General features: G+C 54.9%; 1 protein-coding gene across 1 annotated transcript; it reads left to right on the top strand.

Annotated features, from left to right (window-relative positions):
- Window positions 1-1,188: 1,188 nt before the first annotated feature.
- CAMK2A (calcium/calmodulin dependent protein kinase II alpha) lies at window positions 1,189-21,376 on the top strand. Its single transcript, XM_042826197.1, has 19 exons — window positions 1,189-1,266; window positions 5,550-5,644; window positions 7,187-7,246; window positions 9,347-9,401; window positions 9,757-9,822; window positions 10,674-10,746; window positions 11,065-11,167; window positions 11,310-11,393; window positions 11,526-11,620; window positions 12,009-12,131; window positions 12,238-12,321; window positions 13,019-13,061; window positions 14,220-14,260; window positions 17,396-17,428; window positions 18,502-18,550; window positions 19,153-19,228; window positions 19,919-20,013; window positions 20,542-20,779; window positions 20,959-21,376. The coding sequence occupies exons 1-18, from the start codon at window positions 1,205-1,207 to the stop codon at window positions 20,772-20,774; spliced, it is 1,470 nt and encodes a 489-aa protein (XP_042682131.1). The 5' UTR covers window positions 1,189-1,204; the 3' UTR covers window positions 20,775-20,779; window positions 20,959-21,376.
- The last annotated feature ends 1,368 nt before the right edge of the window (window positions 21,377-22,744 follow it).

Raw genomic sequence — 22,744 nt, forward strand, 5'->3', positions numbered from 1 at the left:
TCTTCTCTCCCTCTCTCCGCTCCTCCTTCTCTCTCTCTCTCTCCCCTCGAAGATTTCTCCCTATTTTTGTCTGGTTAGAGCCTTCTCTTTTCCTATTAACCCTTCCGTGGCAGCCCGGAAGGAAACTAAACCAATCTCATCTGCCCAAAGCAATGCCTTCCATTGAGAGACCCTGCTGCTGGGGCTCTGAGTGCTCCTTTTCCTCCTGCAAAAACAACCAGAAATGGGACAAAAGAGGGTCAGGAGTCCACAGGGTGCAAGGGATGATGCCTGCTGGAGGTGGGGTGTTGGCAGCAAAGTGGGCTCAAGGGAAAACCTTTCCGTCAAGGCCTCTGAGTACCACCTTTAGTGCTCTTTTCCAGTTTCTTTTTTTTTTCTTTTTAAATTTATTTTTTAATTAACTGAAAAACCTGTTTTTTTTTTCAGCACTTTTTGCTTTTTTCCCTCTTTGCTCCCCTTCTGGCTTTGTTTTAGGCCAAGCCACTCCCGGGTGCCAGTGACTGGGGCCAGCCCCAATGAGAGCCCAGCTGCTGGCAGGGCGCTTACAGGGACCTGGGGAGCTGCCATCATTTTGCTGCCTTTGCCTGACACACTTCTGCTCCATCTGCTGCCACCCGCCCCGCTCTGCAGCAGCCCGTCCCCCACCCTGCAGCCCCCCAGGGACTCTGGTGCAGGGTACCAGCAGGACCTGCATTTGGGGGTGGGGGGAGGTAGAAATGGACCAGTTGCCAGGGCGACAGCATCCTCCTGCAACATAGAAACCACGGTTTCCATGGAAACCTTTTTGCCCCAGTTATTCTGCCACTGCCACTTCCTTCAATTTGCCTTTAAGATTTACATTTTGGAGTTGCCCCCCTCCCTATAGTGGCTGTGAGACCCCCCAGGCAGCCCCCAGGGCCGGGTCCCCAGCAGGGCCGCGGTCCCCAGGGCGGGCGATGGGTTTGGGAAGCGGTTGCCCCGGCAACAGAAACAGGGCGTTTCTGGCAGCGGTGGTCACCATGGGGATGGGGATGCTGACGAAGGCTTGTGAGGCTGAGAAGACAAATTGCCCTCATCATTATCTCCAGGCTTGTCAATCAAACATATTCCCTTATTTACCTCGGCGAGGAGAGAGCCCCGGGAGCACACGGAGAGGGAGGGAGCGAGAGGAGAGCTGCTTGCTCCGAACTCCGCACCGGGGAGGGAGCATTGCCAGCCCCTTGGGATGGCCACCATCACCTGCAACCGCTTCACCGAGGAGTACCAGCTCTTTGAGGAACTGGGCAAGTAAGTTGGAGAGGGGCTTGGATGCGCCCCCAACACTCGGAGCAGGAGCGGGGCTGGGGAAGTGCCTGAGCAGAGCTGGAAACAGTGGATATGGGGAAAAGCAATGGGCAAGGAGCGTCGGGGAGCAGTGGGGGGACTGGGATCGGGATGGGGTCTGCTAGTCCCTGTTCCATCTCCTCCTGACTTCAAATGCATGCCAATAGGTGCAGACCCAGTGCACCGCATTTTGGAATTGGGGAGGGATTGGCTGCCCCTCTTATGGAAAAGAAAAACCAGCACTCCTGGAAGAGGATGCTGCTGGCTCCCCCAGTAACTTCCCCCGTTGGGAGGAGGGACGGGACAGCCGAGGGGGAAAGCCCCAGTGGTGGGCGCCCTCCGGTTCCTTTAGGGAATTTCTCTGTGCAGATTCCCCAGCGTTTGACTCATCCTGTGGGATACTCAACCTGCAGGGTAGCCCTTGTGGAAATCCCACTCGGAGCTGGGGATCTACCCACCCTGTCCCCCATCCCATCTGCATGTGTGAGTGCCCCATAAGGAGCCTCAGCCCCTGCTTTGCTGCAGGGAGGGCTCAGTGGGTCCGCGTGGCACTGCCTGCTGCAAATCAGGGTGCGTGCGTGGTGCAGAGGATAGCAGTTGGAGCAGTTCTGGGGGGGCACTGAGCACCCCGAGGTGGAGCAGTGTGCTTGTCCCAGCAACACACATGTCCTCAGTGCTGGGCAGCAGATGCTCCATGTCTCAGTGGGGAGAGAGTGGCTGTAAATTGAGTGTACAAGGAAGCAGGCGTATGCCTCTCTTTGGTTTGGTTTTGGTGCCCGTTTTTGCTGCTGCCCCAGAGCCGGGTGCCCCTGCTGCTGGCGAGGTGCCCTTTGTCAGATAGGTGTGTGGCTGTGGCAGTCTGCAGGCATGAAAACTTGTTCCAGACCCGCATCCCTGCATCGCCGGGCAGCCTTCGCTGAAATGTGCACCCATGCGTGCGAGGGCGTGCAGAACGGGGGCGAGAGAAAAAGGAGAGGACAAAGATGGAGAACTCAAGAGGCTGACACAGGGGAGGACGTTGTGCCAGGCGGGATGCAGCTGGTGCTCCCCATTCAGATAGTCACTGCTGCAAACAAGTGCAGAACAGAGCGCTGGTCCTGGGGTGTGCTGATGGACGCATACATCTACTTGCAGTTGGGGCAGGTGCTGGGGGTTGGTGGGCAGCTGTGATTGAGGAGCGGTGACTGGGGAGCAGCTCTGTGCTGTGCAGAGAGTCCCAGTTGATGCTGCAAGCAGAATGCCCGGGACCTGGGGCATGGTATGGCTTGGGACCTGGTTTTCCAGAGGTTTCCCAGCTTTTCTAGGTTCTGTGGGAGAGCAGCGGTGCCCGCAAGGGATGCTGCTGGACCCAGTGCAGTACATGGAGCATGGTGGGGAGCTTTTGGGCTGTGTGTGATGGGGGAGGCCTGGGATGGCAGCGAGGCTTTGCCAGATGGGGTGAGCACCCAGACCTGATGAGACAGACTGGCAGATGTGTTTCTCCACTTTCACTAATTAATGAGCAAACCTTGCAGCAGTAGCTTGCACCCCAGTCAGCCTGGAGCACTCAGCATCCCCTGACACAGAAGCAGAGCAGCTCAGCCCAGAGCTCTTGCAGCTCCGTGCATCCCACGACACCTCCCCTTGGTTCAGCAGAGGCAGGTATAGGGCTGAGAAACGCTCCCAAGTCAGAGCCCTTGCTGACCTGTCAGTGTGATATGGTGCAGGTTGGGAATTTTCCACCGGGATGGTTTCCAGTGCATCCCACACTTTCAACAATCAGTGGTTTCCCAGGGGGAAATTTCCGCTCTGTGAGCTCAGGAAGGGAAATCAGGACGGAGTGCTGCATGGCTCGCTGCGGCAGCGGCTGCCCATAAACCCAGCAAGGGTGATGGCATTCCCAGTGCACAGCCCCAAGGAGCTGGTGCCATGTGCTGGGGCATCAGCACATCCCCTCCACCTTCCCCAAGCTGCCTGTGTTTCTTTTCTACCCAAAGAAGACCAGTGAAGGGTGCGGGGTGCCAGGCAGCTGTTCCCAACCCCTTTGCCATTCCTTCAGCTTCCAACCATCGTGACATGCATCCCGTGGGGCTGTCCCAAACACAGGACACAGATCTGGTCCCACATTCCTGCAGGGGATACCTGCATCTGCAGCATCCTTGCAGGACGCCAAGCTGGCAAGGGGCTGCAACATTCCCCCTCACCCCCTCTACAACCTGCAGGAGCCAAGGGATGGGGCGAGAAGCAGGGGCAGCACGGGGGCAGCAGGGAGAGGATCCTGCCCACGGCCATCCAGGTAGGACAAACAGCAAGAAGCAGCTCCTTGGGTGCCTCCGAATCCGCCCCCACAGCAGGTTCAGGGAGAGGCTGGCGGCAATTAGTGTTCGCTCAGCCCCTCCGCTACCAGAGCTGCAGGAGAGGGTTTTCATTAAAAAAAAAAAAAAAAAAAAAAAAAAAGATATGGAGGAACAAAAAATCCCCAGCCCACACTCTTCTCTCTAGAAAGGAGATAAAATGCCTCGGAGGAGGAGGAGGTGTTGAAGAGAGGGAGGGCGGCAGCAGCGCAGCCTGGAGCTGGCAGGGAAGGTGTGAAGAAGGGGGAACGGAGCATCCCCATGTCAGAGGAGCTGGGGGGGGCTGACAGGACCTTAGGGACAGGGCATGGGGGTCACACCTGGGCTAGGGGACACTGGCACTGGCTATGGGGCTGCGAACCAGTGGCAGGAGCTGGCAGGGATGAGGTCCAATCTGGGCTGTGCAACCTGTGCCTATGCACTGCATCTGTACCTAACCCCATAGCTTAGTTGGGCTCAAATGAATGAATGGCTGAATAGCTGTCAGTGCTTGGACATCAGTGGCTGAGAATATCCAGGAGCAATGCAGGAGAACCAGGGACCGTTGTTTCCCTCTTGCTAACCTGGGGTGGGGACATGGCCCAGACTTGTGTCTCTAGCCTCTGGTACAGCCTTGGGGCACCCACGTCCCTCCAGCCCTACGTAGGATCGTGCAGCGGAGCCCCACATTGGGTTTGGAGTTGGGCCGAGCACCTGGGACTTCTCTGCTGTGAGTATTCTGCATTGCCACAAAGCAAAGGTGGATCTTTAGGAAAAAGGAGCAAAGATGGGTCACGGGGGAGGAAGGAGCCTCCAGACCCAGTGTTGATGGGGCTCCTGGTGGGACAGGATGAACAGAACTAGGAGCAGCACGGCTCCGGATTCCCCATCACGTCAAGCTGAATAAGAAGGATTTCTCAATTCCTTTCCAATTAAAGCCCTTCAGGCTATGGGAATAGGAACAGCTCAGCTACTCCAGAGGCCAGGATCAAACTGCAGAATGAGGAAGCATCAAGCTCCTTCCTCTCCTTCTCTCCAGCTCCTCTCCGACACGTGCCTCAGGTGATGCTGCACGGGCTGGCAGCTTTGCTGGGGCTCCTGCACCCCGCTGCTTGCCTGTTCTGCTAAAGATCTCACTCAGCCCCAAATTGCCCATCTCCACCCACCTCCACCACTACAATCAATTATCCACTGCTGCTTGGCAGCGTGCTCGCGAACTGCAGCCTTTTATTCCTCGCCATGGAGCAGGAGCGGGGGAAGATGGAGCAGGAGGTGGCATTGCTTTTGATAGTTGTTATTTCAGCGATCGGAAGGGTTTGGCAGCAAAGGGAGCCTGGTACAAAGGTTGTGCTCAGCAGGGCAGTGCGCTGCTGCTGCGGTGGGTTTGCAGCCACAGGGATCTTGCACCGGTTGCCTGCAGCCATGGTGAGCGCTCATAGCTGGTTCTGAAAATTGCTGCAGTGATTGTGAGAGCTCTGAAGCTGGCAAAGACGCTCGTACACATGGAGTGAAGTGGTTGAGTGCAGTGCAACAGCTGTGTCCATTCCCAGTGTCCCCAAGGAGCTCCTGGTAAATCTCTGCCCTTTCTCTGCCAGTAGTGGGTAAAGCAGAACTGAAAGGGATGAGAGAGCACTGAGGGGTGAATCCTGCAGCCATCCCCAGGGCTATCTCTGCCTTCCCATGTCCCCAAGGACTGCAGTGTCAGGAAGCACCCACTTTGCTCTCCCACTCTCAAAAACCGTTTCTCTTTCAATAGCCATGCCATGCCATGCCATGCCATGCCATGCCATGCAATGCCATGCAATGCCATTCCATCCCATCCCATTCCATCCCATCCCATCCCATCCCTCACCACTGCCCCCCAGAACATTAGGACTGACCCGTGTCCTTGCCTGTACTGAGTCTTTCACCTCCCTCTGCTCCTTGTCTTCCCAGGGGTGCTTTCTCTATTGTCCGGAGATGTGTGAAGGTGTTGGCAGGACAAGAGTATGCAGCCAAAATCATCAACACCAAGAAGCTGTCTGCCCGAGGTAGGTGCTGGGGGTGCTCAGTGGGTTGGCAAGGTTTGGTGGCAGGGAAGACCTTTGCCCCACTCTATCCTCACTGTGGTGCATCCTGAGCTCCTCGATGAATGGCCATTAAATGCATGGACATTGCCAGTGGGCACCCTGCTGGGAGGCTGTAATTAACTCGCTGCTCCTGCTGCTCTCCTTGACGCCACTGCTCACATCTGAAAGCAAAAATGAAGCACAGAAAATGGTGACAAGCTGCTGTCTGACCTCAAATCAAACCACTGCGTGCCAATGCAGTACAGCACTGACGCCTAACTGAGGAGCTCAGCTCCAAACCCCCATTTGGAGGTGGAAATCCCCCACAGCTTGCTGCTCTCCATCCTCTCCTCAGGTTTGCAATGTCTCTGTGTCCATCTGTCAGCTGGAGAGAGCCTCAGGGTTATTTTAGCTGCTCTGCTGGCTGGAACCAGTGGCTTCTGGTGGTAATAGACCCACGCTCTCCCCATTGTGCAGTGCTGCGGCATGGGATTGGCCACTGCCTGGGCTGCAAGCTGTCCCCAGAGGGATGCATTGGGCTGGTGGCCCGTGGGAATGTGTCCCACAGGGATGTGTGCCATTGAGATATGCCAGCAGCTATGCCACACGTGAAGGTATGGTGGGATGGTGTGCAGGGGGGAGTGATGCTGCAGGACACCCCAGGGTGCCTTTGGACATGCTTGGCTACCAAAGAGAGAAACTCTCTCTCATGCTTGGAGAGAAACTGCAGATGAGGAAGAAATGATTTTTGAGTGCAGACTGCAGTTGGATTTGTGGGGGAGACGATCCTGTGGCCAGGTGGAGCTGGGTCCCCACTGCTGTCCCCATCTCCTTTCTGTGACCACTGGCTTCTTCTAAGCAAGCAAGTTTGCCTTCCCAAAAAGCAGCAATGCTGCACTTCCCCTTGGCTGGTTAATCTCAATTTCTGCAGATGAGGAAACCCAATGGGAAACTATCTGCAGATTGGGAAACTGAGGCAGAGAGTGGGGAAGGGTGATTTACCCAATGTCACCTTGGGGCTGGGGCAGAAAGCAGCTCTCCTGTCTCCTGGAGAAGTGCTTACCCCAGTGATGCCTCCCTCCACACCTCCATCCTCCACCCACAGTGGACTTTGGCTATGGAAAGAACAGCCTAAGCCACCCACCCCCCATATCCCCATACAGACATGGTCTACGGTGGAGGAAAGGCAAACCCAAGAAGGGTGAAGGAGCAGCGTCCCCAAAGTCAAGGCGAGTTAAAGACAGAAGGGGTGGATGTGGAAGGCTGCAGCCTCACACCTCAGTGGTTGCAGATTTGATTTGATGCAGAGCGAGACAGCGAGGTGTGAGCTTGCAAGGTAGCTGCAATGGTGCCGGGAGACACAGCCCTAATTATATCCTCACCTCTCCCATTGTTGGGTTCCTGCTATCGCCAAATGCCTTCAGACAGAGGTGTGGTGAGGCAGCACCTGCAGAGTGCTGGAAGGCACAGCAAGCAGCTCTGGCATGGAACCAGAGCCTAATATGGGGCCATTACCTCTTTCAGACCACCAGAAGCTGGAGCGAGAGGCTCGGATCTGCCGCCTCCTGAAGCACCCCAACATCGGTAAGCACACCCTGCATCACTGCCTGCCACGTCCCCACCACCCCTCATGTGGGGCTGTGGGGTGGGCACTGGGGCTCCCTCCTCTTCTTCATCAGGAAGAAGTTTCTCCAAAAGGGGTCACGTACAGAACGGCCCCCACCAAGCGCAGGGGGGATCTAAGTAGGTCCCAACTAACCCAGTTGGCTGCACATCCCTGCGGGAGGAGCAGGGCTGCATGGGGACTATTTTTACTCCTCGGATGCTGTGTTCCTCTGCATGCTCCAAAAAGCGGCTCCAGCTCTGAGCAGCAGCAGAGAGCGGCGTGGGAGAGGCGATGGAGAGGGGGAAGCGAAGACTTTCCCACCGGCCGTCCATCTGAGAGTAGCCTCCTTCAGAAAAGCTGTTTCAGGAAAACTCCTGAGCCCCTGCAAAAGACAAAAATAGGCAAGGAGGAGAGAGAGGAGAAGGGAAAAAATTGCAGCAAAAATCCCAAAGCTTAGCCTCGACGGTGATACTGATGCAGGCTGCCTGTGCCCAGTGCTGGTATGGAGTCCAACACGGGGACAAAACAGCTGTCTGCTTCGAGCAGCATGGGATGTGCAGATCCCATCAGAGCAAGCACAGCTGGGGGCATGAGGAAGCTGGAATGCTGTGATCACTGAGGGGCTGTGAGGCTCTCTCTAATCGCCTGCAGTGCCTCCCCAGCCCTCCTCTCCCATAGGAACGCCGGGCTGTGCAGACAGGGTTTGCACAGACGTGAGCCTGCAGGGACCAGCTCCTGCTTTGCACCATGCATGCATTAGGGGCTGCGCTGGGAAGCTGCACCCGCAGCCCTGTGTCACAGCGCTGTGCCAGGAACAGTGCAGATTCACCAGGTTGCATTACCCAGGAGGCATTCTAGAGTGGGACATTTTGGCTACATCCAGTGCTGCAGCTTTAGCTGTGAGTACCCATTGCCCTGTGACTGTGGGGAGCAGTGCTGTGTCCAAAGCTCTTAGCACTGAGCAGTTTGATGCTGCCGCTGTGCTCAGCCTATGACCAGCAGCAGATGCTCACAGGACTGAGCTATACTTAGAGCAGCTGCTCCTCATTACACCCTTGGCTCCTGGCAGCCACGGGCAATGGGACTTCCCCAAGCAGGGGATGTATCCGGACCATCTGCTTAGAGTTACACCACCCCATCCGCACCGAATTTGCTTAATCCCCTTTTGAACATGGTAGGATTTGGCAAGATCCCAGCACAATACCCCCCAGATCCCTCTCAGATGAGATGAAACAGAAGGAAATGTGGTGCTTTCAACAGAGGAAGGCAGAAAAGCTGAGATTATGTGTCAGAGAGAAGTGCTGAGCAAACACAGGTGACGGAGCATAGGGGAGTGGAGACCATCAATAGGGAGGAATGAGCAGGGAATGGGGTGAGCATCCTAATCGTTAACACCCACAGCCTAAAAGGAATGTTTCCACACAGTGCACAGCTGGTGTAGTGCAGAGAAATGGGCTGAAAGTGATGTCAGGTGAGCAGTGAGGAGGGGTTAAATACACACAGCCCCAGTGAAATCAGAGTGAAGTGAGATGTGGGCAGGCAATGCCAGACTGCGTTTTGCACACCAGATTCTGTCCCACCTTTTTCTGCACCTTTGCCGTGCGTCTGACTGCTGAGATGTGAAAACTTAGCTGAAGGGCAACGTGCTCTCACAGGGGCATCCCTTGGAGCAGGGCGAAGAGCCAGGCAGGGGGATGGGACAGAGTGCTCCTGCTCAAGGAATCTCATCCCGTGATGATTCCTGGGCATCCCCAGCAGGAGTGCTCCCAAGGAGAGAAGAAAGGTCATGAAGAGGAGGGAAAAAATAACTACAGAGATAGTTCAGAGTCAGGGCTGGGTTGGCAGCCTGGCACTATCCTGACCTGAGCTGGGATCTCAGCCAATTGCTGGCTGTCCCCAGTTTAGATGTGACTTCTGAACTATGGCTCATGGAGGCCCTTGGCTGAGTGGGGCTGCTGCCAGTCAGTGGCAATGGGAAGAGGGGCAGGGGGGAGGATGAGCTCCCAGCAGATATCCCTGCTATGCCAAAGGGCATCCAGGCTCCCCAGGCAGCCCATAACCCTCTGTCTCTGCTGCAGTGAGGCTCCATGACAGCATCTCTGAAGAGGGCCACCACTACCTGATATTTGACCTGTGAGTGCCATTTAAACTCATCTTCTAATCTGCTGCATGCTCTCATCAAGGTGATGTGCCCCACAGCCTCCCCCATCTCATCCCTGCACTTCTGTGGGCTGCCTTGAAGTCCTTCTCTGCATAGAGAGGGAAGAGCCAAGCTTTGAGTCCTTAAAGTTGGCAGCTGGACTTGTTCTTTGCCAGTTCCTCCCATCCCATATCCCATCCTATTCTATGCCAGGCAGATGACAGTCTGTCCCTGCCCCACTCCCTCGTGCATGGCAGCAGTACTTGGATGGGTTACTAGGGCCGAGCATGCTGTGAGCACACCCAGCCCTGCTGCAACGCCCAGTGTGAATCCCTTGTTCTGTCCCAGGGTCACTGGTGGGGAGCTGTTTGAGGACATCGTGGCCAGAGAGTACTACAGCGAAGCGGATGCCAGGTGAGCAGGGATCTGGGCAGGAAAGGACAAGAGGTGTCCCGTGTCCCCACAGCTTCCCAGGGCTTTCTGCACTCTGCTTTCTGCAATTCGAACTCTTGCTCTGATGTTCACCGCTTGGAAGCCTTAAGGAGGGTTTGTTGGGGCAGGATGGCTGAGGGTGCAGTTTCCAAGTACCTCTGTGCCTCTTGGCTTTGCCCCATGGACGGGGCATAGTCCATATGAATGCTTAAGGGGTTGTTGAGCTCTGTGCTACCTCTGCTTCCGTGAAAATATCCCCTATTTCTAGGCAAAAAGCAATCATAATTAACAGATTGCTTGCACTGAATCCACTTTCAACGCATCCTCTTATTAGTGTCACACAAATAACATAAATGTAAGTAAAGACTTGCCTTACAGACAGCTGTTTTGGAACAAAAGTGATCATAGCCTCATTCTTTTTCCCTGCCTTTCTCATGCATGCAGTGAGGCTAGAGTTTAATGAACTTGACATAAAGCAAACTGACACAGCGAGAGCCACCCATGTTAGACAGGGCTGGGAAAATGGGACTGAAGCATCAGCTGCATGGCCAGCGGGCACAGCTGCTCTGTTCCTCTTTAGAGACCAAACTGGGCTGGTACCATGTCTGCACCATCAGTCCCCAGCTCCTGGTGCCAGTTCTGTGGGAGCCCATGGGTGCACGCATAGCCCCAGCTCCCTGTTCACTTGTTGGTGGCCAACAAGTGATGTGGTGGAGAGGGACACTGTTCTGCAGGGCTGCAGGTGGGACGTGGCGATGGGAGAAGGGCAGGGGGTGAGATGCAGCCACGTGGACGTGACTAAGGCACTTGTGTGAGATTTCTCTTCTTTGCAGCCATTGCATACAGCAGATCCTGGAAGCTGTCCTGCACTGCCACCAGATGGGAGTGGTCCACCGGGACCTGAAGGTATGGGCTGCAGGGATGGGTCTGTGGAAGGGTGTGGGGACCCATCAGTGGTGCAAGACCCTGTGGGGCAATGCCTGGCACCCTCCAGAGTGGGGAGGAATGCCATATGGGAGCTCCTGGAAAGATTCGGCAGCTCTCGGGCAAAACAACACAAGGGAGAGTGGGTAGAGAGGTACTTATAGACCATGGTCCTCTATGGTGCGCTGGGATACCTAGCCCCACAGAGCAGTGGGACCACATCCATCCTTCCCCCAGATGTGTTTGGAAGTCATAGCAGAGCCCATAGGTTCTCTCTGAGACACTCTCCTCCTCCTGCAGCCTGAGAACCTGCTGTTGGCCTCCAAACTGAAGGGGGCTGCTGTCAAACTGGCTGACTTTGGTCTCGCCATTGAGGTGGAGGGAGACCAGCAAGCCTGGTTTGGTGAGTATGGCTGTGGATTATCCACTGGGCCCTGCTCAGGTTGGGTCAGTGGTATCAGGCCTGGAGGGCTGAGCACCCCCAAGCCATGTATGGGGATGCTTGCAGCGTGCAGGGTGTGTGATGGGTTGGTTCTCTGTTGCAGGTTTTGCTGGCACCCCAGGATACCTCTCCCCTGAGGTGCTCCGCAAGGATCCCTATGGCAAAGCTGTGGACCTGTGGGCTTGTGGTAAGGAAGTTAATCTCGAGAATGTCCTCGGTTTCTCTCCCTGATTTGGGCCGGCCCCTAGCATGGGTCTGCTCACACCTGCAGTGCAGTGCCTCTCACTCACCTGCTGACCCCATGTCCCCTCCTGCACAGGCGTCATCCTCTACATCCTGCTGGTTGGGTACCCACCATTCTGGGATGAAGACCAGCACCGCCTCTACCAGCAGATCAAGGCTGGGGCTTATGACGTGAGTGCATTTCTCTTTCTGCCCCTCCACTACCACCCTTTCCTCCCGCTGCCCCCTCACTGCAGTCTGCTGCTCCAGAAGAGTGACTGGGATGAGTCAGACGGGAATGAGTTCCCTTCCCTTGCTCTGGTTGTAGAGGGCTGACTGAGATGCTGTGCCCAAGTGCACACATTGGCACCTTTCAGTCCACTTTGCAGAACAGATGGGTGTCATCCTGGGTCTTGTCCTCCCTCCAGCCCTGCTCCCCAGCTGGCAGCAATTCTCATTTGCTTCCATGAGTTCCTCTGCCTGCTCCCACCTGGGGCTGGAGGAGAACCAGCCCAATTGCTGAGGACTGCTGCTCCTTGCCTTGCTCCCTGCCATCCCTCACCCATCCCTCTGTTGGCAGTTCCCCTCCCCTGAGTGGGACACTGTCACTCCCGAAGCGAAAGATCTTATCAACAAGATGCTGACCATCAACCCATCCAAACGCATCACGGCAGCGGAGGCTCTGAAGCACCCCTGGATATCGGTGAGTCGGGTGGCACTCACCCACAGGGACCCAAGCTCTGTGGGCATAGGGGTTTGCATTGGGATCCTGCACACGTGTGCCCTGAGCCAAGTCTCTCTCTTCCCAGCACCGTGCCACTGTGGCCTCATGCATGCATAGACAGGAGACGGTGGATTGCCTGAAGAAGTTCAACGCCCGGAGGAAACTAAAGGTAATTTGCACGCTGTCCTACCCAGGCTGCTGCAGCATGCTTGGTGGGGTCTGTGGGGGCTGGGTGCTGAGTGGGGAGAGTCAGGGTTTGTGTGGATTTGCACTTGGCTGCACGCAGTGTGACACAGAGCAGGGCAGCTGCAGGCTACTAACATGATTATCAAGAAAAGAAACTGGCTATGAACTGTTATTACTTTTCAGCCAGACAAGTAATCAAATTAGTTCAGGCATGCACTTCAAAATGGTAATCCATTACTGCAGGCAATTAGTCCTAAGTAATCTCATTATACGTTGAGCAACTAGTTAGTAGAGTCAGATGGAGAAGGAGCAGCATTTTTCTGGGTGTTATTTTGCAGTCTTGCTGTATGGGTGGCTTCCATGAAAACTCCCCATCCCTTTCATTTCAATCACATCCATTTCCGCTCCCGGCGGCTCCCCTTGCCACCAGCTGCCCACCCCGGCCAGCAAAGAATGGGATTGAAATGTGCCCTGGGTTATTGAATATCCCTTTAATCTTTGAGGGAAGATTCAGAGCCTGCAACCCAATGCCCTGGCGTTAAGGATAAGAAGTCGGGTCAGCCTGTGGGCCAGCTTCCTTCCAGCAAAGGGTGTGGGGGACAGGTGACACACAGAGCTGGGAGCATGGGGACCCGGTGGCTCTGCGCACTCCCCTCCTTTCTGCCTTCTGTGTGTTGCAGGGAGCCATCCTCACCACCATGCTGGCCACCAGGAACTTCTCCGGTAGGTGCTGTCTCTGGGTTTCTCCCCTAAGGGCAGAGCTGGGGGAGGAGGGGAGCAGCTACAGTGGGGCTGAAACTGCAGCTGTGTGCTCTGGGGAGGTGGTGATTTGGCGCCCTCTCTCCTGGAGATGTTTGTGATGTGGATCCTCCAGATGCCCCAGCAGCACAGGGTCCCCCCACTTCACCCACCTTGGGATGCTGACCCTGCAGAGATGCTGCTCCTCTCCCACATCCCTGCATCCCCAGGGCTGCACTGAGAGGCAGGGATGGAGCGTGGCAGTTTGCAGAGTTCTCAGCACAGCCTGGCTTGTTTTCAGATGGGAATTTTGGAGTGCTTTGCTGAGACACTCCAGGAGCCGGGTTTTGGTGTGGACAGGGAGAATCAGGGGCAGCTGGCCCAGCCAGGAGCAAATGGCCACAGTCAGGATTGGCATCTGCATTTGTCGCAGGGGGGTGGGGAGATCATGCTGACATATTTAGCACTTGTGGGCAGCGTGTGTGGGGCTGGAGGAGTCCAGCAGCTGGCACGGATCCGGTTACGGAAGGCGCAAAGCATCAAAGGGCAGGAAACCCAAAAGCTTCTCTCCTAACACTTCCCATCCACGCAACCCAGGGGCTGCCCGTGCCCCCTGCCCACCCCAGCAGGCAACAGGACCAGCATGGGGCTGCTCCTACGGGCGCTCCAGGATGTGGGGTCCCTGGTTCAGCCGGGGGGTTCGGCGCTTGGCCAACAGCTGGAGGTGGGCACTGGAAAGGCATCTGCTTTTCATCATTGTCAAAATGTGGGCTGCAGCTGTCAGGCCGGCGGGCCGGCAGCACATGATCCCAGCAGCATGGGGCTAAAATTAGAGGGGCGGCAGGCGGGCGGCCCATTCCAGCGCCGCGCCGACAGCGCCCGCAGCCAGCGGGCTCCCTATGGGGCACCCCACTGCCTCGCTGTGACGTTTGGGGACGCTGATGTCCCTCATGGAGAGCCGCTCTGGTGGGACGGGCCGGTGCTGGAGAGGTCATCCCTGAGCTCGCAGGGTTGCGCCGGAGGGGCTGTGAGAGGACGAGAGCCGCTACTCGGCTCTGCTGCCCGGCATCATGCTGCTGATCTTCGGCCTCCTGGTGCTGGTGCCCTGCCTGGCTCTGCTCACCTCTTTCCTGCTCTCTCCAGGAGGCAAGAGCGGTGGCAACAAGAAGAATGACGGCGTGAAGGTAAGTCCCCTCCTGCCTGCCTCTCCGCTCCCTGGCGCTGGCAGTGGGGTCCTGGTGCTATGCCAGTGCTCCCTGAGGCACCCTGTGCTTTGAAGGATAGTTGTTGGCACTGCTTTCCTGGTGTGTTCCTGAGCCACTGGAGCAGCTTTTCAGCATGGTGAGGGAAGGGGTTGGTGCTGCAGCCAGGAACAACAGAGCATAGTGGAGTCTCACTGCTGCTTTGTTGCCCCAAAAACACGCTTGTTCTGGGGCTTCAGGCTGGTGGTGGGCTTATCACCCCATCTCAGAGCAGTCCTGCTGCTCCAGGGTCCCCCAGCACCATCTTATCCCCACAGTGGTCCATGGAGATGTTTAACCCTCTCGACCCCGTTCTCATCTCCTGTGCTTGCTGTAGACGGAAAAAATGAGCACTCCAACTTGGCAATGTGCTGGGAACAAGCTGGTGCTGGAAGGGCTGCAGGAAGAACGGCCCATGCAAAAGTCTTTTTCTTGTCCTGTTGGATACAAACTATTGCTCAACAGTGGAGAACTTGCATGATCACAATCCTCTGCTCCAGGGCAGGGATGCAAGTTGTGAGGCAGAGCTCTGGGACTCTGATTGCAGCACAGATTCTTTTCTTCTTCTGGTCCTTTTGCAGGGACTCTGCTGTTGTGAGGGTTGCAGGATTTGGAAGAGCAGTGCACTCAGCTGTTTTCTTCCTTCCTTTGCCCAAAAGTTTCCTTCTTCCTTCCTTCCTTTGCCCAAAACCCCAAAGGGCTGGGGATGGCTTTTTGTTCCCCTCCCACTAGTTGCGGCATGCCAAGCCTGCAAGGTTTGAGACCACACAAAATCTGCACGCAGCTCCACAAAATCAAATATTCTGTCCACGCAGCATTGTTCTGCAACATGAAGCTGATGGGTTACATTGCTATGAGAGGAAATTGCCTTGGGCAGTGGGATGTCACATGGCTCCCAGGGCAGGACTGCTGGCTTTGCACAGCCCCACGGGAGTCCCAGCAAGCTGCCTGCCAGCCCTCATCTGCTGCTTCTGCAGCCACCTGAGCAGTGGTCCCAGGTAGAGGTGCCACAGTGTGAGTTGCTGGAGCATAGCTGATTCAACTGGGAGAAGCTTTTTAAAGCACTGGTGGCTGCAGACACTTCGTCAGGCACAGCCCTGAATTATGTTTTCCAGCAAAAAGGAATTGCCTTGATTTCAGCTCTAGGTGTCATGATAGAAGACCACTTGCTGACCCAGTATCCTAACAGAGATCTCTCTTGGCTTTCCAAGTAGACTGAGTGTGAATGTTAGCCTGGGAAACTGGCTGCCGAGGCCAAAGTTTGGTGGCCCAGCACAGGTACCTGGCATATGGCAGTGCGCTGCTGGCAGCTTGTCACTTCCTTCCATCTCGCTGGGAAAGCAAGGCAGGGATGTGGAATCCTGCATGGATGGGTGGGCAGGTCGGGAGGGGGCTGAGGGCCCAGTCATATGGGGGGGTTTGTCGTCGGAAGAGTTGTCTGCACCTGGAGATATCACCTGGGCCAGCCTTCATGAGAGCAGGCACCAGGAGGGTGCTAGCCCAGGCTTGGAGAGCTCAAAGCACTCTCCCAAGGAGGTTTCCCCCTACAAAAAGCGCTCACAGGATCAAAAACTCCTCTCCACCCCTGCTCTGGGGTCCCCAGGAGGTGTTCTGGTCCCAGCAGCCACGATACCTTCACTGCCCTGTGTAGTGTCCCATCTTGTCACGTTGTGAACTAATGAAATCACTGCCCCATGTCACATCCTGTCCCGTCCAAAATTAATGAGCTCACTGCCCCGTGTTGCATTCTGTTACTGTATGTCCCGACTTGACGCAGTCACTGCTTTGTGTTGCATTCTGTTGCGTCTGAAATTTCTGCAGTTTACTGCCCCGTGTGCTGTCCTTGATTTGCAGAGGCTGGGAGCTGTCTCTGGCTGTACGTCCCCCTGAGGTTCCTCCTGAAGCACAGCAGCGTGCCCTGCCCCAGGGACACCTGTCGTCCCAGGGAAGAAGGGGTTAGGAATGACAGAGGACTCAGTGAAGGAGAGGACAGTGCATTGGCGTGGGGGAACCTCAGTATTGATGCTGGTGGAAGCCATTTAGGAAGTGAAAAGAGCAGTGAGGATGGATGGATGTTAGTTTTCCTACTGCAGCCTATTTATTCACCCTAATGTGTTGCTGCATGGGTTTTTCCAAGAGTTAGGCACAGTGCATGTTGCTTTTATCTCTGTGAGACAGGCAGAAATGGTGCCTTGTTAAATGTGCTGGTAAAATGCTGCTTATTTGGCACTGCAGCTCCTAATTCTTGCATTGGTGCTTCCTGTCACCAGCTGTGATTTGTACCCTGCAAACTGGAGGTGGAGAAAGGCCAGTGTGCAGAGGGGAGCACTGCATGAAAAATATGGAGTATCTAGAACTAATTTGGGATTGCAAGTGGCGATGCAGCAATAGAGTCTTCTTTTCCAAAGCATTAGTGCCTAGTGGTAGTGGTCAAGGATGGAGATGAATATGTGCATATACAAGACTGTCTCTTGGGAGGAAATTTGATTCAGGGCAGCAGAGCTGTGTCAGGACAGCTTCTTATGGTGTGTCTGCCTCGCAGGGTTAAGAAGCGATAGCCGTGCTGGCTTTAAACCAGCCAGCTCTGTGCTGAAGACAAGTGAAGGTCCAGGATGACAACTGGGTGTTTCCACACTGGTCATCACATGGATAGAGTCAGTACAACTTCATTTTGGTGCTCATAACCAAACCACAGCGTTGTGAGGGTGGCAAAGCTGCCAGAGCATTTAGGCATCTCATATTGCTCCTGTAGGCTTGGTAGCCTGGACAGAAAGCCAACAGAGGAGTCACCTACTTCTGCAAGACCTTTGGGCTAGGCAGGTCTTCGGGGTGAGCAACAGCAGGGATTGTGGCAGGTCAGGAGAAAAAGGTGACAGTGGAAATGTGGGCAGGAGCTGGCACGGCCCCGCTGTGTGGTGGCACGTCCCTCCAGGAGCACCAGGTTGGCCTCGTGCCTTTGGTTACCCCTCCGTGAGGACCATGAAGAGTGGCTCAGGAGCTGCTGCCTCTCTCGTGCTGCTCTCTACCTTTCTCACTCTGTGTCTCTTCCTGTTCCATCTCTTCTCCTTGTTTTTCCAGAAAAGAAAGTCCAGTTCCAGCGTTCAGTTAATGGTGAGTGTCCTTCGTCTTCCTCAATGCCGATATTGCTGGGCCTCTCCACATGTTCCAGCTTTCCCCCGTTTTTGGAAGTTACCTCGGGGTAGGGAAGAAGGGCCACCGGGGTTGGAGGGAACATCCTCAAAGCCGTATCACCCACAGTCCCCATTCACAGGGTTGGTGCAGGCACTTGCTGGCCACTTGGCACTTGCTGGTGGGAAACCAGCCCTGGTTCTTGCTGATGGGTTCTCATGCCGTTTCTCCCAGTTCTCCTGACTCAGGTCTGCAGGCTGCATCGGTCCAAGGAGCCTTGGAGAAACACCTTCCATGCCTCTGCGGGGACTGTATGGTCATGGGACACCTTGCCAACCTACATCGGGGTACTATGGGTAATACATCAGCAAGGCTCTGCTGGGAAGAGCTAGCAGAGCCATTGCTCTAGCTCCGCTAGCAGAGTCGCCTTGATGGGGCTCCTGGAGAGAGACGGGGGGGTCAGAACCCCCTCCACCCCAAATCTGTCTAGTGCTCAGCTGTTGATGGAAAGAGCTGTGTCTCAGCCTTCGGTGGTCCATGTGGGTCTTGGAAGCACTCTGTTGTATTGTACATTTCTTTCCCTACTCTGCGGTCAGTGTGGTCTCTCTCACTCCTGCACAGTCCCCTCTTTCTCATCCCAGCTCCTCCTCGCTGTTAATTTGTACATCTCTATCGTACAGTCAACATGGTGTCTTCCACCCCTGCGCAGCCCCTTCCCTGCCCTCCTGGCACCCCGCCGAGCCGCCCCGGACCTGCCCCACCTCTGTGTCCCTGCAGGCGTCGGTAGGACAGGCAGCGCCGTGCCTGCAAGACCCTCCCGAGCCCAGTCCATGCTCCCTTGGCACACGGCCGGGGGGGCTCGGCCAGCGCGGCGCTGCGCTCGAGCTGTGGTGGAGGACGGGTTGGAGCTGCCGGCGTTTTCCTCGGCTGCCGTCCAGTCGCACAGCCGAGCGCTGTGGGGTCGGACTCGGGGGGGCTGTCGGACACACAAGCTCCTCCTGGCATGGGGAGAAGACTGGGCTCACCGTGCTGTCTCCTCTCTGTTCTTTGCTCAGGAATCGTCGGAGAGCACCAACACCACCATTGAGGATGAAGACACCAAAGGTACACCAGTGGGGGTACGCCAAGGTCACTAGCCTAGCAGCCCCTAATGAGGTCTTGGCTATGGGAAAGCCCAGCATCAGCACAGTGCCTTGGGTTTCCTTAAGAGTGCACTGCTAGCATAGGTGGCTTCACCTTTGGGTCACCACCAGGAGTATCTGGGACACTGCTGGTGAAGAGAGGAGGCCCACAAAACTGGAAATGGATGATACCATTCCTTTCCTGCATCCTTGCTGAGGTCTGGGCTCTTTTGAGACCAACGTCCCTCAAAGAAAAGACTCCAGGAGAAATCTCTCCTCCCTGCCCACTAGAATCAGCTTTCTAAGAATAACCCAGGGAATCATTTATTGGTGCTAATTTGTAAAGTCTCTTGACTAAGTGATCTCAGCGCAACACAAGATAGGCTATAGCCAGATATGTTAGTTGGATACGTGTCCTCTCAAGGCAGGTCTCCCGGTGATGCTCTGTACAGGACAGTCTTCCTTTCTATTAGGAGTGACTTTTGTGTGTCTTTTCAATAATCTTAGCAAAAAAAAAACTAACCAAACAAAAATCCCGGTGTTTTTTATTTTAATTTGTATTTTTATTCTTCTTTAAACCAACAGTACGGAAGCAAGAAATCATTAAGGTGACAGAGCAGCTGATCGAAGCAATAAGCAACGGCGACTTCGAGTCCTACACGTGAGTGTGCTCAGTTGTGGGCTGGGCTCAGCGCCCCAGAGCAAGTGCCAAAGGACCTTGCTGCCAAGGGCAGGGTGACCTGGCAGAGGGACGTGGACACCATCCAAGAGACACAGGAAACATTGGTTTCCCAACCCCGTGCTTTCTCACACTGAGATGACCACATTTCTCTGGTCTTGTTAGCACAGATGTGCCCATTTTCTGGGTTTGCAGAAAGATGAATAACTGCAAGTGTGATTTATGGTGGAAGAAGGAACATTACATCTCTACACCCAGACCGCCTCAGGCTGCTTGGAAGCAGAACTGCTCTCTACTTGCTGAGTTTGAAGCTCCTCAGACTACACTTCTTCTGTGTCCAAGGCCTATTTAATTAGTGCATCTGAGTGAGTGCAGGTCTGCTTCCCTGCCCCAGAGGACAGCAGCAGAGATATTTTGATACAGAGCAGAGAGAATTGATTTTTCCCTGCTGTTTTTCTCCTACCTCTTATGAAGAAGGCGGCAGTACTTAACAGGAGGTGTTGAGTGATGGAGGGACCTGTGTCATCGGGGTCCCAGCTGAACTTGTGGGGCTGGGGGCAAAGGGTGTATTGGCTTCCTGCAGGGCCAGGCCAGGCTTCTGCTTGAAGACAGTCTGTCTTGCTGGAAGCAATGAGATGATTTCTCCCTTCCCTCTCCCTTCCACCTCCGCAGGAAGATGTGTGATCCTGGGATGACTGCTTTTGAGCCTGAGGCTCTGGGGAACCTTGTGGAAGGCCTGGATTTTCACCGATTCTACTTTGAAAACCGTAAGCTGCCCCTTGCCTCCTGAGAAACCCTTCCTACCTCCCATGGTCTGGCTATATCCCTACCTTTAGCAGCTTGCTGAAGAGAGGAGGGAAAGGGTGGCTTTGGGAGCATTTAGGCTAGGTTGGAATATCCCAGATGGTGAATGAAGAGCTGTTTGGTTAGTCATAGAATCAGTAAAGAGGGAAAAGACCTCCAAGGTCACCAAATCCAACCCACCCCCACCATGCCCGCTGACCATGTTCCTCAGTGCCACGTCCCCATATTTATTGCACACCTCCAGGGATGGTGACTGCCACTTCACTGTGCAGCCTATTGCAATGCACTGTAATTCTTTCCAAGAAAAAACTTTCCTAGTAATCAAGCTGGTGCAACTTAAGGCCATTACCACTTGTCCTAGCTCCCTAGGTGCACCCATCCTGAGCCTATTATGTCCTCAGTCTTCCAACCCCAGGACCTCCCCTTCCACACTGAGGAGCCACCCAAAGTCCTTCCCCTGCCTCAGGCTACCCTGATTATCCTCTTTCTAGTGTGGTCCCGGAACAGCAAGCCTGTGCACACGACCATCCTGAACCCCCACATTCACCTGATGGGAGATGAGTCCGCCTGCATCGCCTACATCCGCATCACGCAGTACGTGGACGCAGGGGGCATCCCCCGCACTGCCCAGTCTGAAGAGACCCGCATCTGGCACCGCCGGGATGGCAAATGGCAGATTGTCCACTTCCACAGATCTGGCGCGCCCTCTGTCCTACCGCAGTAAGCCCTGTGAGCATCCAGGGGCTGCAGATGAGGTGGAAGGGTGGGATCCTATCCCAAAGAGCATAGCTGTAAGACTTGCGGTGGGGAGGAGATGGGCAGTGGTCATGAGAGGGCAGTGGGAGAGGGATGCTCTGCTGGAATGATGGCTGAATCAACGTCCTGCTCTGCTTGTTGGTGTTTTGCAGCTGAAGTGTGGTATGGCCCGTGCTGGATTTGTCACTGACTGACTGCCAGGGGAGACCCTCCAACTCTTCACCTACAGGATTTTGGCTGTTGGCTCTGCTGCTTGGTTCCTGCTGGAATAGCTCCTCGCTTCTCACTGCACACATGCAACGGCCTCAGCGGCACCTACAAACATCCCGTCTCCATCCCCTTTCACCAGGACCCCTTCCTCTGCATGAACGAAGAAAAGAAAAACCATGAACCTAAATCTGAGCACTTGATGCCTGCCAGGGCAAAAGGCCCCCCTACAGCCCTGCAGTCCCATACATCCCACAGATTGGGACAGGACTCTTCATCCACCTCCATTGCCACTTCTGCTGGCAGCTCCCCAAAGAAGAGGAGGTTGTGGGGAGCTGCTCAGTGCCACACACCCTCCGCACGCCGGTGGATTTTGCCTTGCTGCTATCAAGGTCCCTGCCCGCTGCCCTGAGCTCACGCGTCCCGGCAGCCTCAGCTGGGGAACCTGGGTTTTAAACCATTTGCAAAATTCAGCTTCTGTGCATCTTGGGTGAGGAGGGGAATACGTGGATGGGTGAGTAAAGGTGTCCTGGTGTTTTCTCTTCCCAGGAGGGTAAGTAGATTTGCGCCTTGGCAAGCTACCAGGATGTTCTCTCTCCTTTCTTCCCTCTCTCCTGGGAGTGAGGACTGGCAAAGCTGGGAGAAAAGAGGAGAAAGATGACCTCTGTCTATCACCACAGCCCAGAGAGCTCTCCCAGCCCCAGTGGGCTCGGGGCAGCAAATCTCTCCACACCCTGCTCCCATCCCTTTGGATCCTAGCCCCCAACCCCTCGCATGCAGCATCTGCAGCTCCCCATGGCACAAAGGCTGAGGTTGCTGAGATGGCCACTGATTGGAGACACAGACACCATTGCCCACACGACACCTTCCAGCGAAGATGAGGAATGCAAGCTTTAGTGACAAAACTCTGCAGAATCTGGTTGTGCTTTGAAGAAACAAACAAGCCTTTAGCTATCTTCTACTTTGAGCGCATGCCTTTTTATAGGAAAAAGAAAACAACCTACTGTGTATTTCGTAACTTGATTTTGAGTATTTGCTGAAATGGATCTTTATGTAATATCTAGAAACATTCAACTGTTTGGGGTCAGGGGGTGGGGGGATTTTGGGGGGTTGCTGTTTTCTGTTGCGTTTACATTTGGAGAGGGGTTGCAACGCCATGCTGCTCCCACCGGGGCTGCCAGCAGGCAACGACACCAGGGCAGCTGTGTCCCTGGGACACCAGTGTCCCCAGGCTTCTGCACCTAGGGGGCTGCTTGCATGGCAAACCCAGAAGGAGACTCTTCTGAGCCACCAAGGTATGGTTTTTAGGATGGAAGGCAGGGCCAGGACAGGGAATTTTGGTCCTGCCCCTCTGCCATCAGGTAGAGGTTTGACAGACGTGAGGGCGGTGGATTTTCCAGCAATGCTTCAGCTTCTTGTTGTCTTTTTCCAATGGAAGCCCTTTTCTCGTTGACATGGGGCTCCTGCAGTGCTGCTGCCCCAAGGACTTTCTAGCTGCACTCTCTTCATCTGCATGGCGTTTATCTTTCTAGACGGTGCGTGTGTTGAAAAACAAAGAAGTTATCAAAAGAAGCACTTGTTTTGGACATTGAAAAAAAAAAAAAAAAGGAAAAAAAGGAAAAAAAAAAAAAAAGGAAATGTTTTCTCCATGTAAATTCTGGGTGTGTATTTTGCCTTTTCTGTGGTTTTGAATGCTTTGCTCTTTGTCTAGGCAGGGATGGCTGCCTCGCA

Source organism: Centrocercus urophasianus, unplaced genomic scaffold (assembly GCF_019232065.1).
Source record: "Centrocercus urophasianus isolate 14NV4802_14NV808 unplaced genomic scaffold, USGS_Curo_1.0 seq_26, whole genome shotgun sequence".
In the NCBI taxonomy this organism is placed as follows: Eukaryota; Metazoa; Chordata; class Aves; order Galliformes; family Phasianidae; genus Centrocercus; species Centrocercus urophasianus.

What these genes read in the sequence shown, in the direction of transcription:
- CAMK2A (XM_042826197.1), top strand. Translation starts at nt 1,205, where the DNA reads ATGGCCACCATCACCTGCAACCGCTTCACCGAGGAGTACCAGCTCTTT. An exon ending in CTCTTTGAGGAACTGGGCAA is followed by an intron (nt 1,267 to 5,549) that starts GTAAGTTGGAGA and finishes TTGTCTTCCCAG; the next exon opens with GGGTGCTTTCTCTATTGTCC. An exon ending in CCTGAAGCACCCCAACATCG is followed by an intron (nt 7,247 to 9,346) that starts GTAAGCACACCC and finishes TCTCTGCTGCAG; the next exon opens with TGAGGCTCCATGACAGCATC.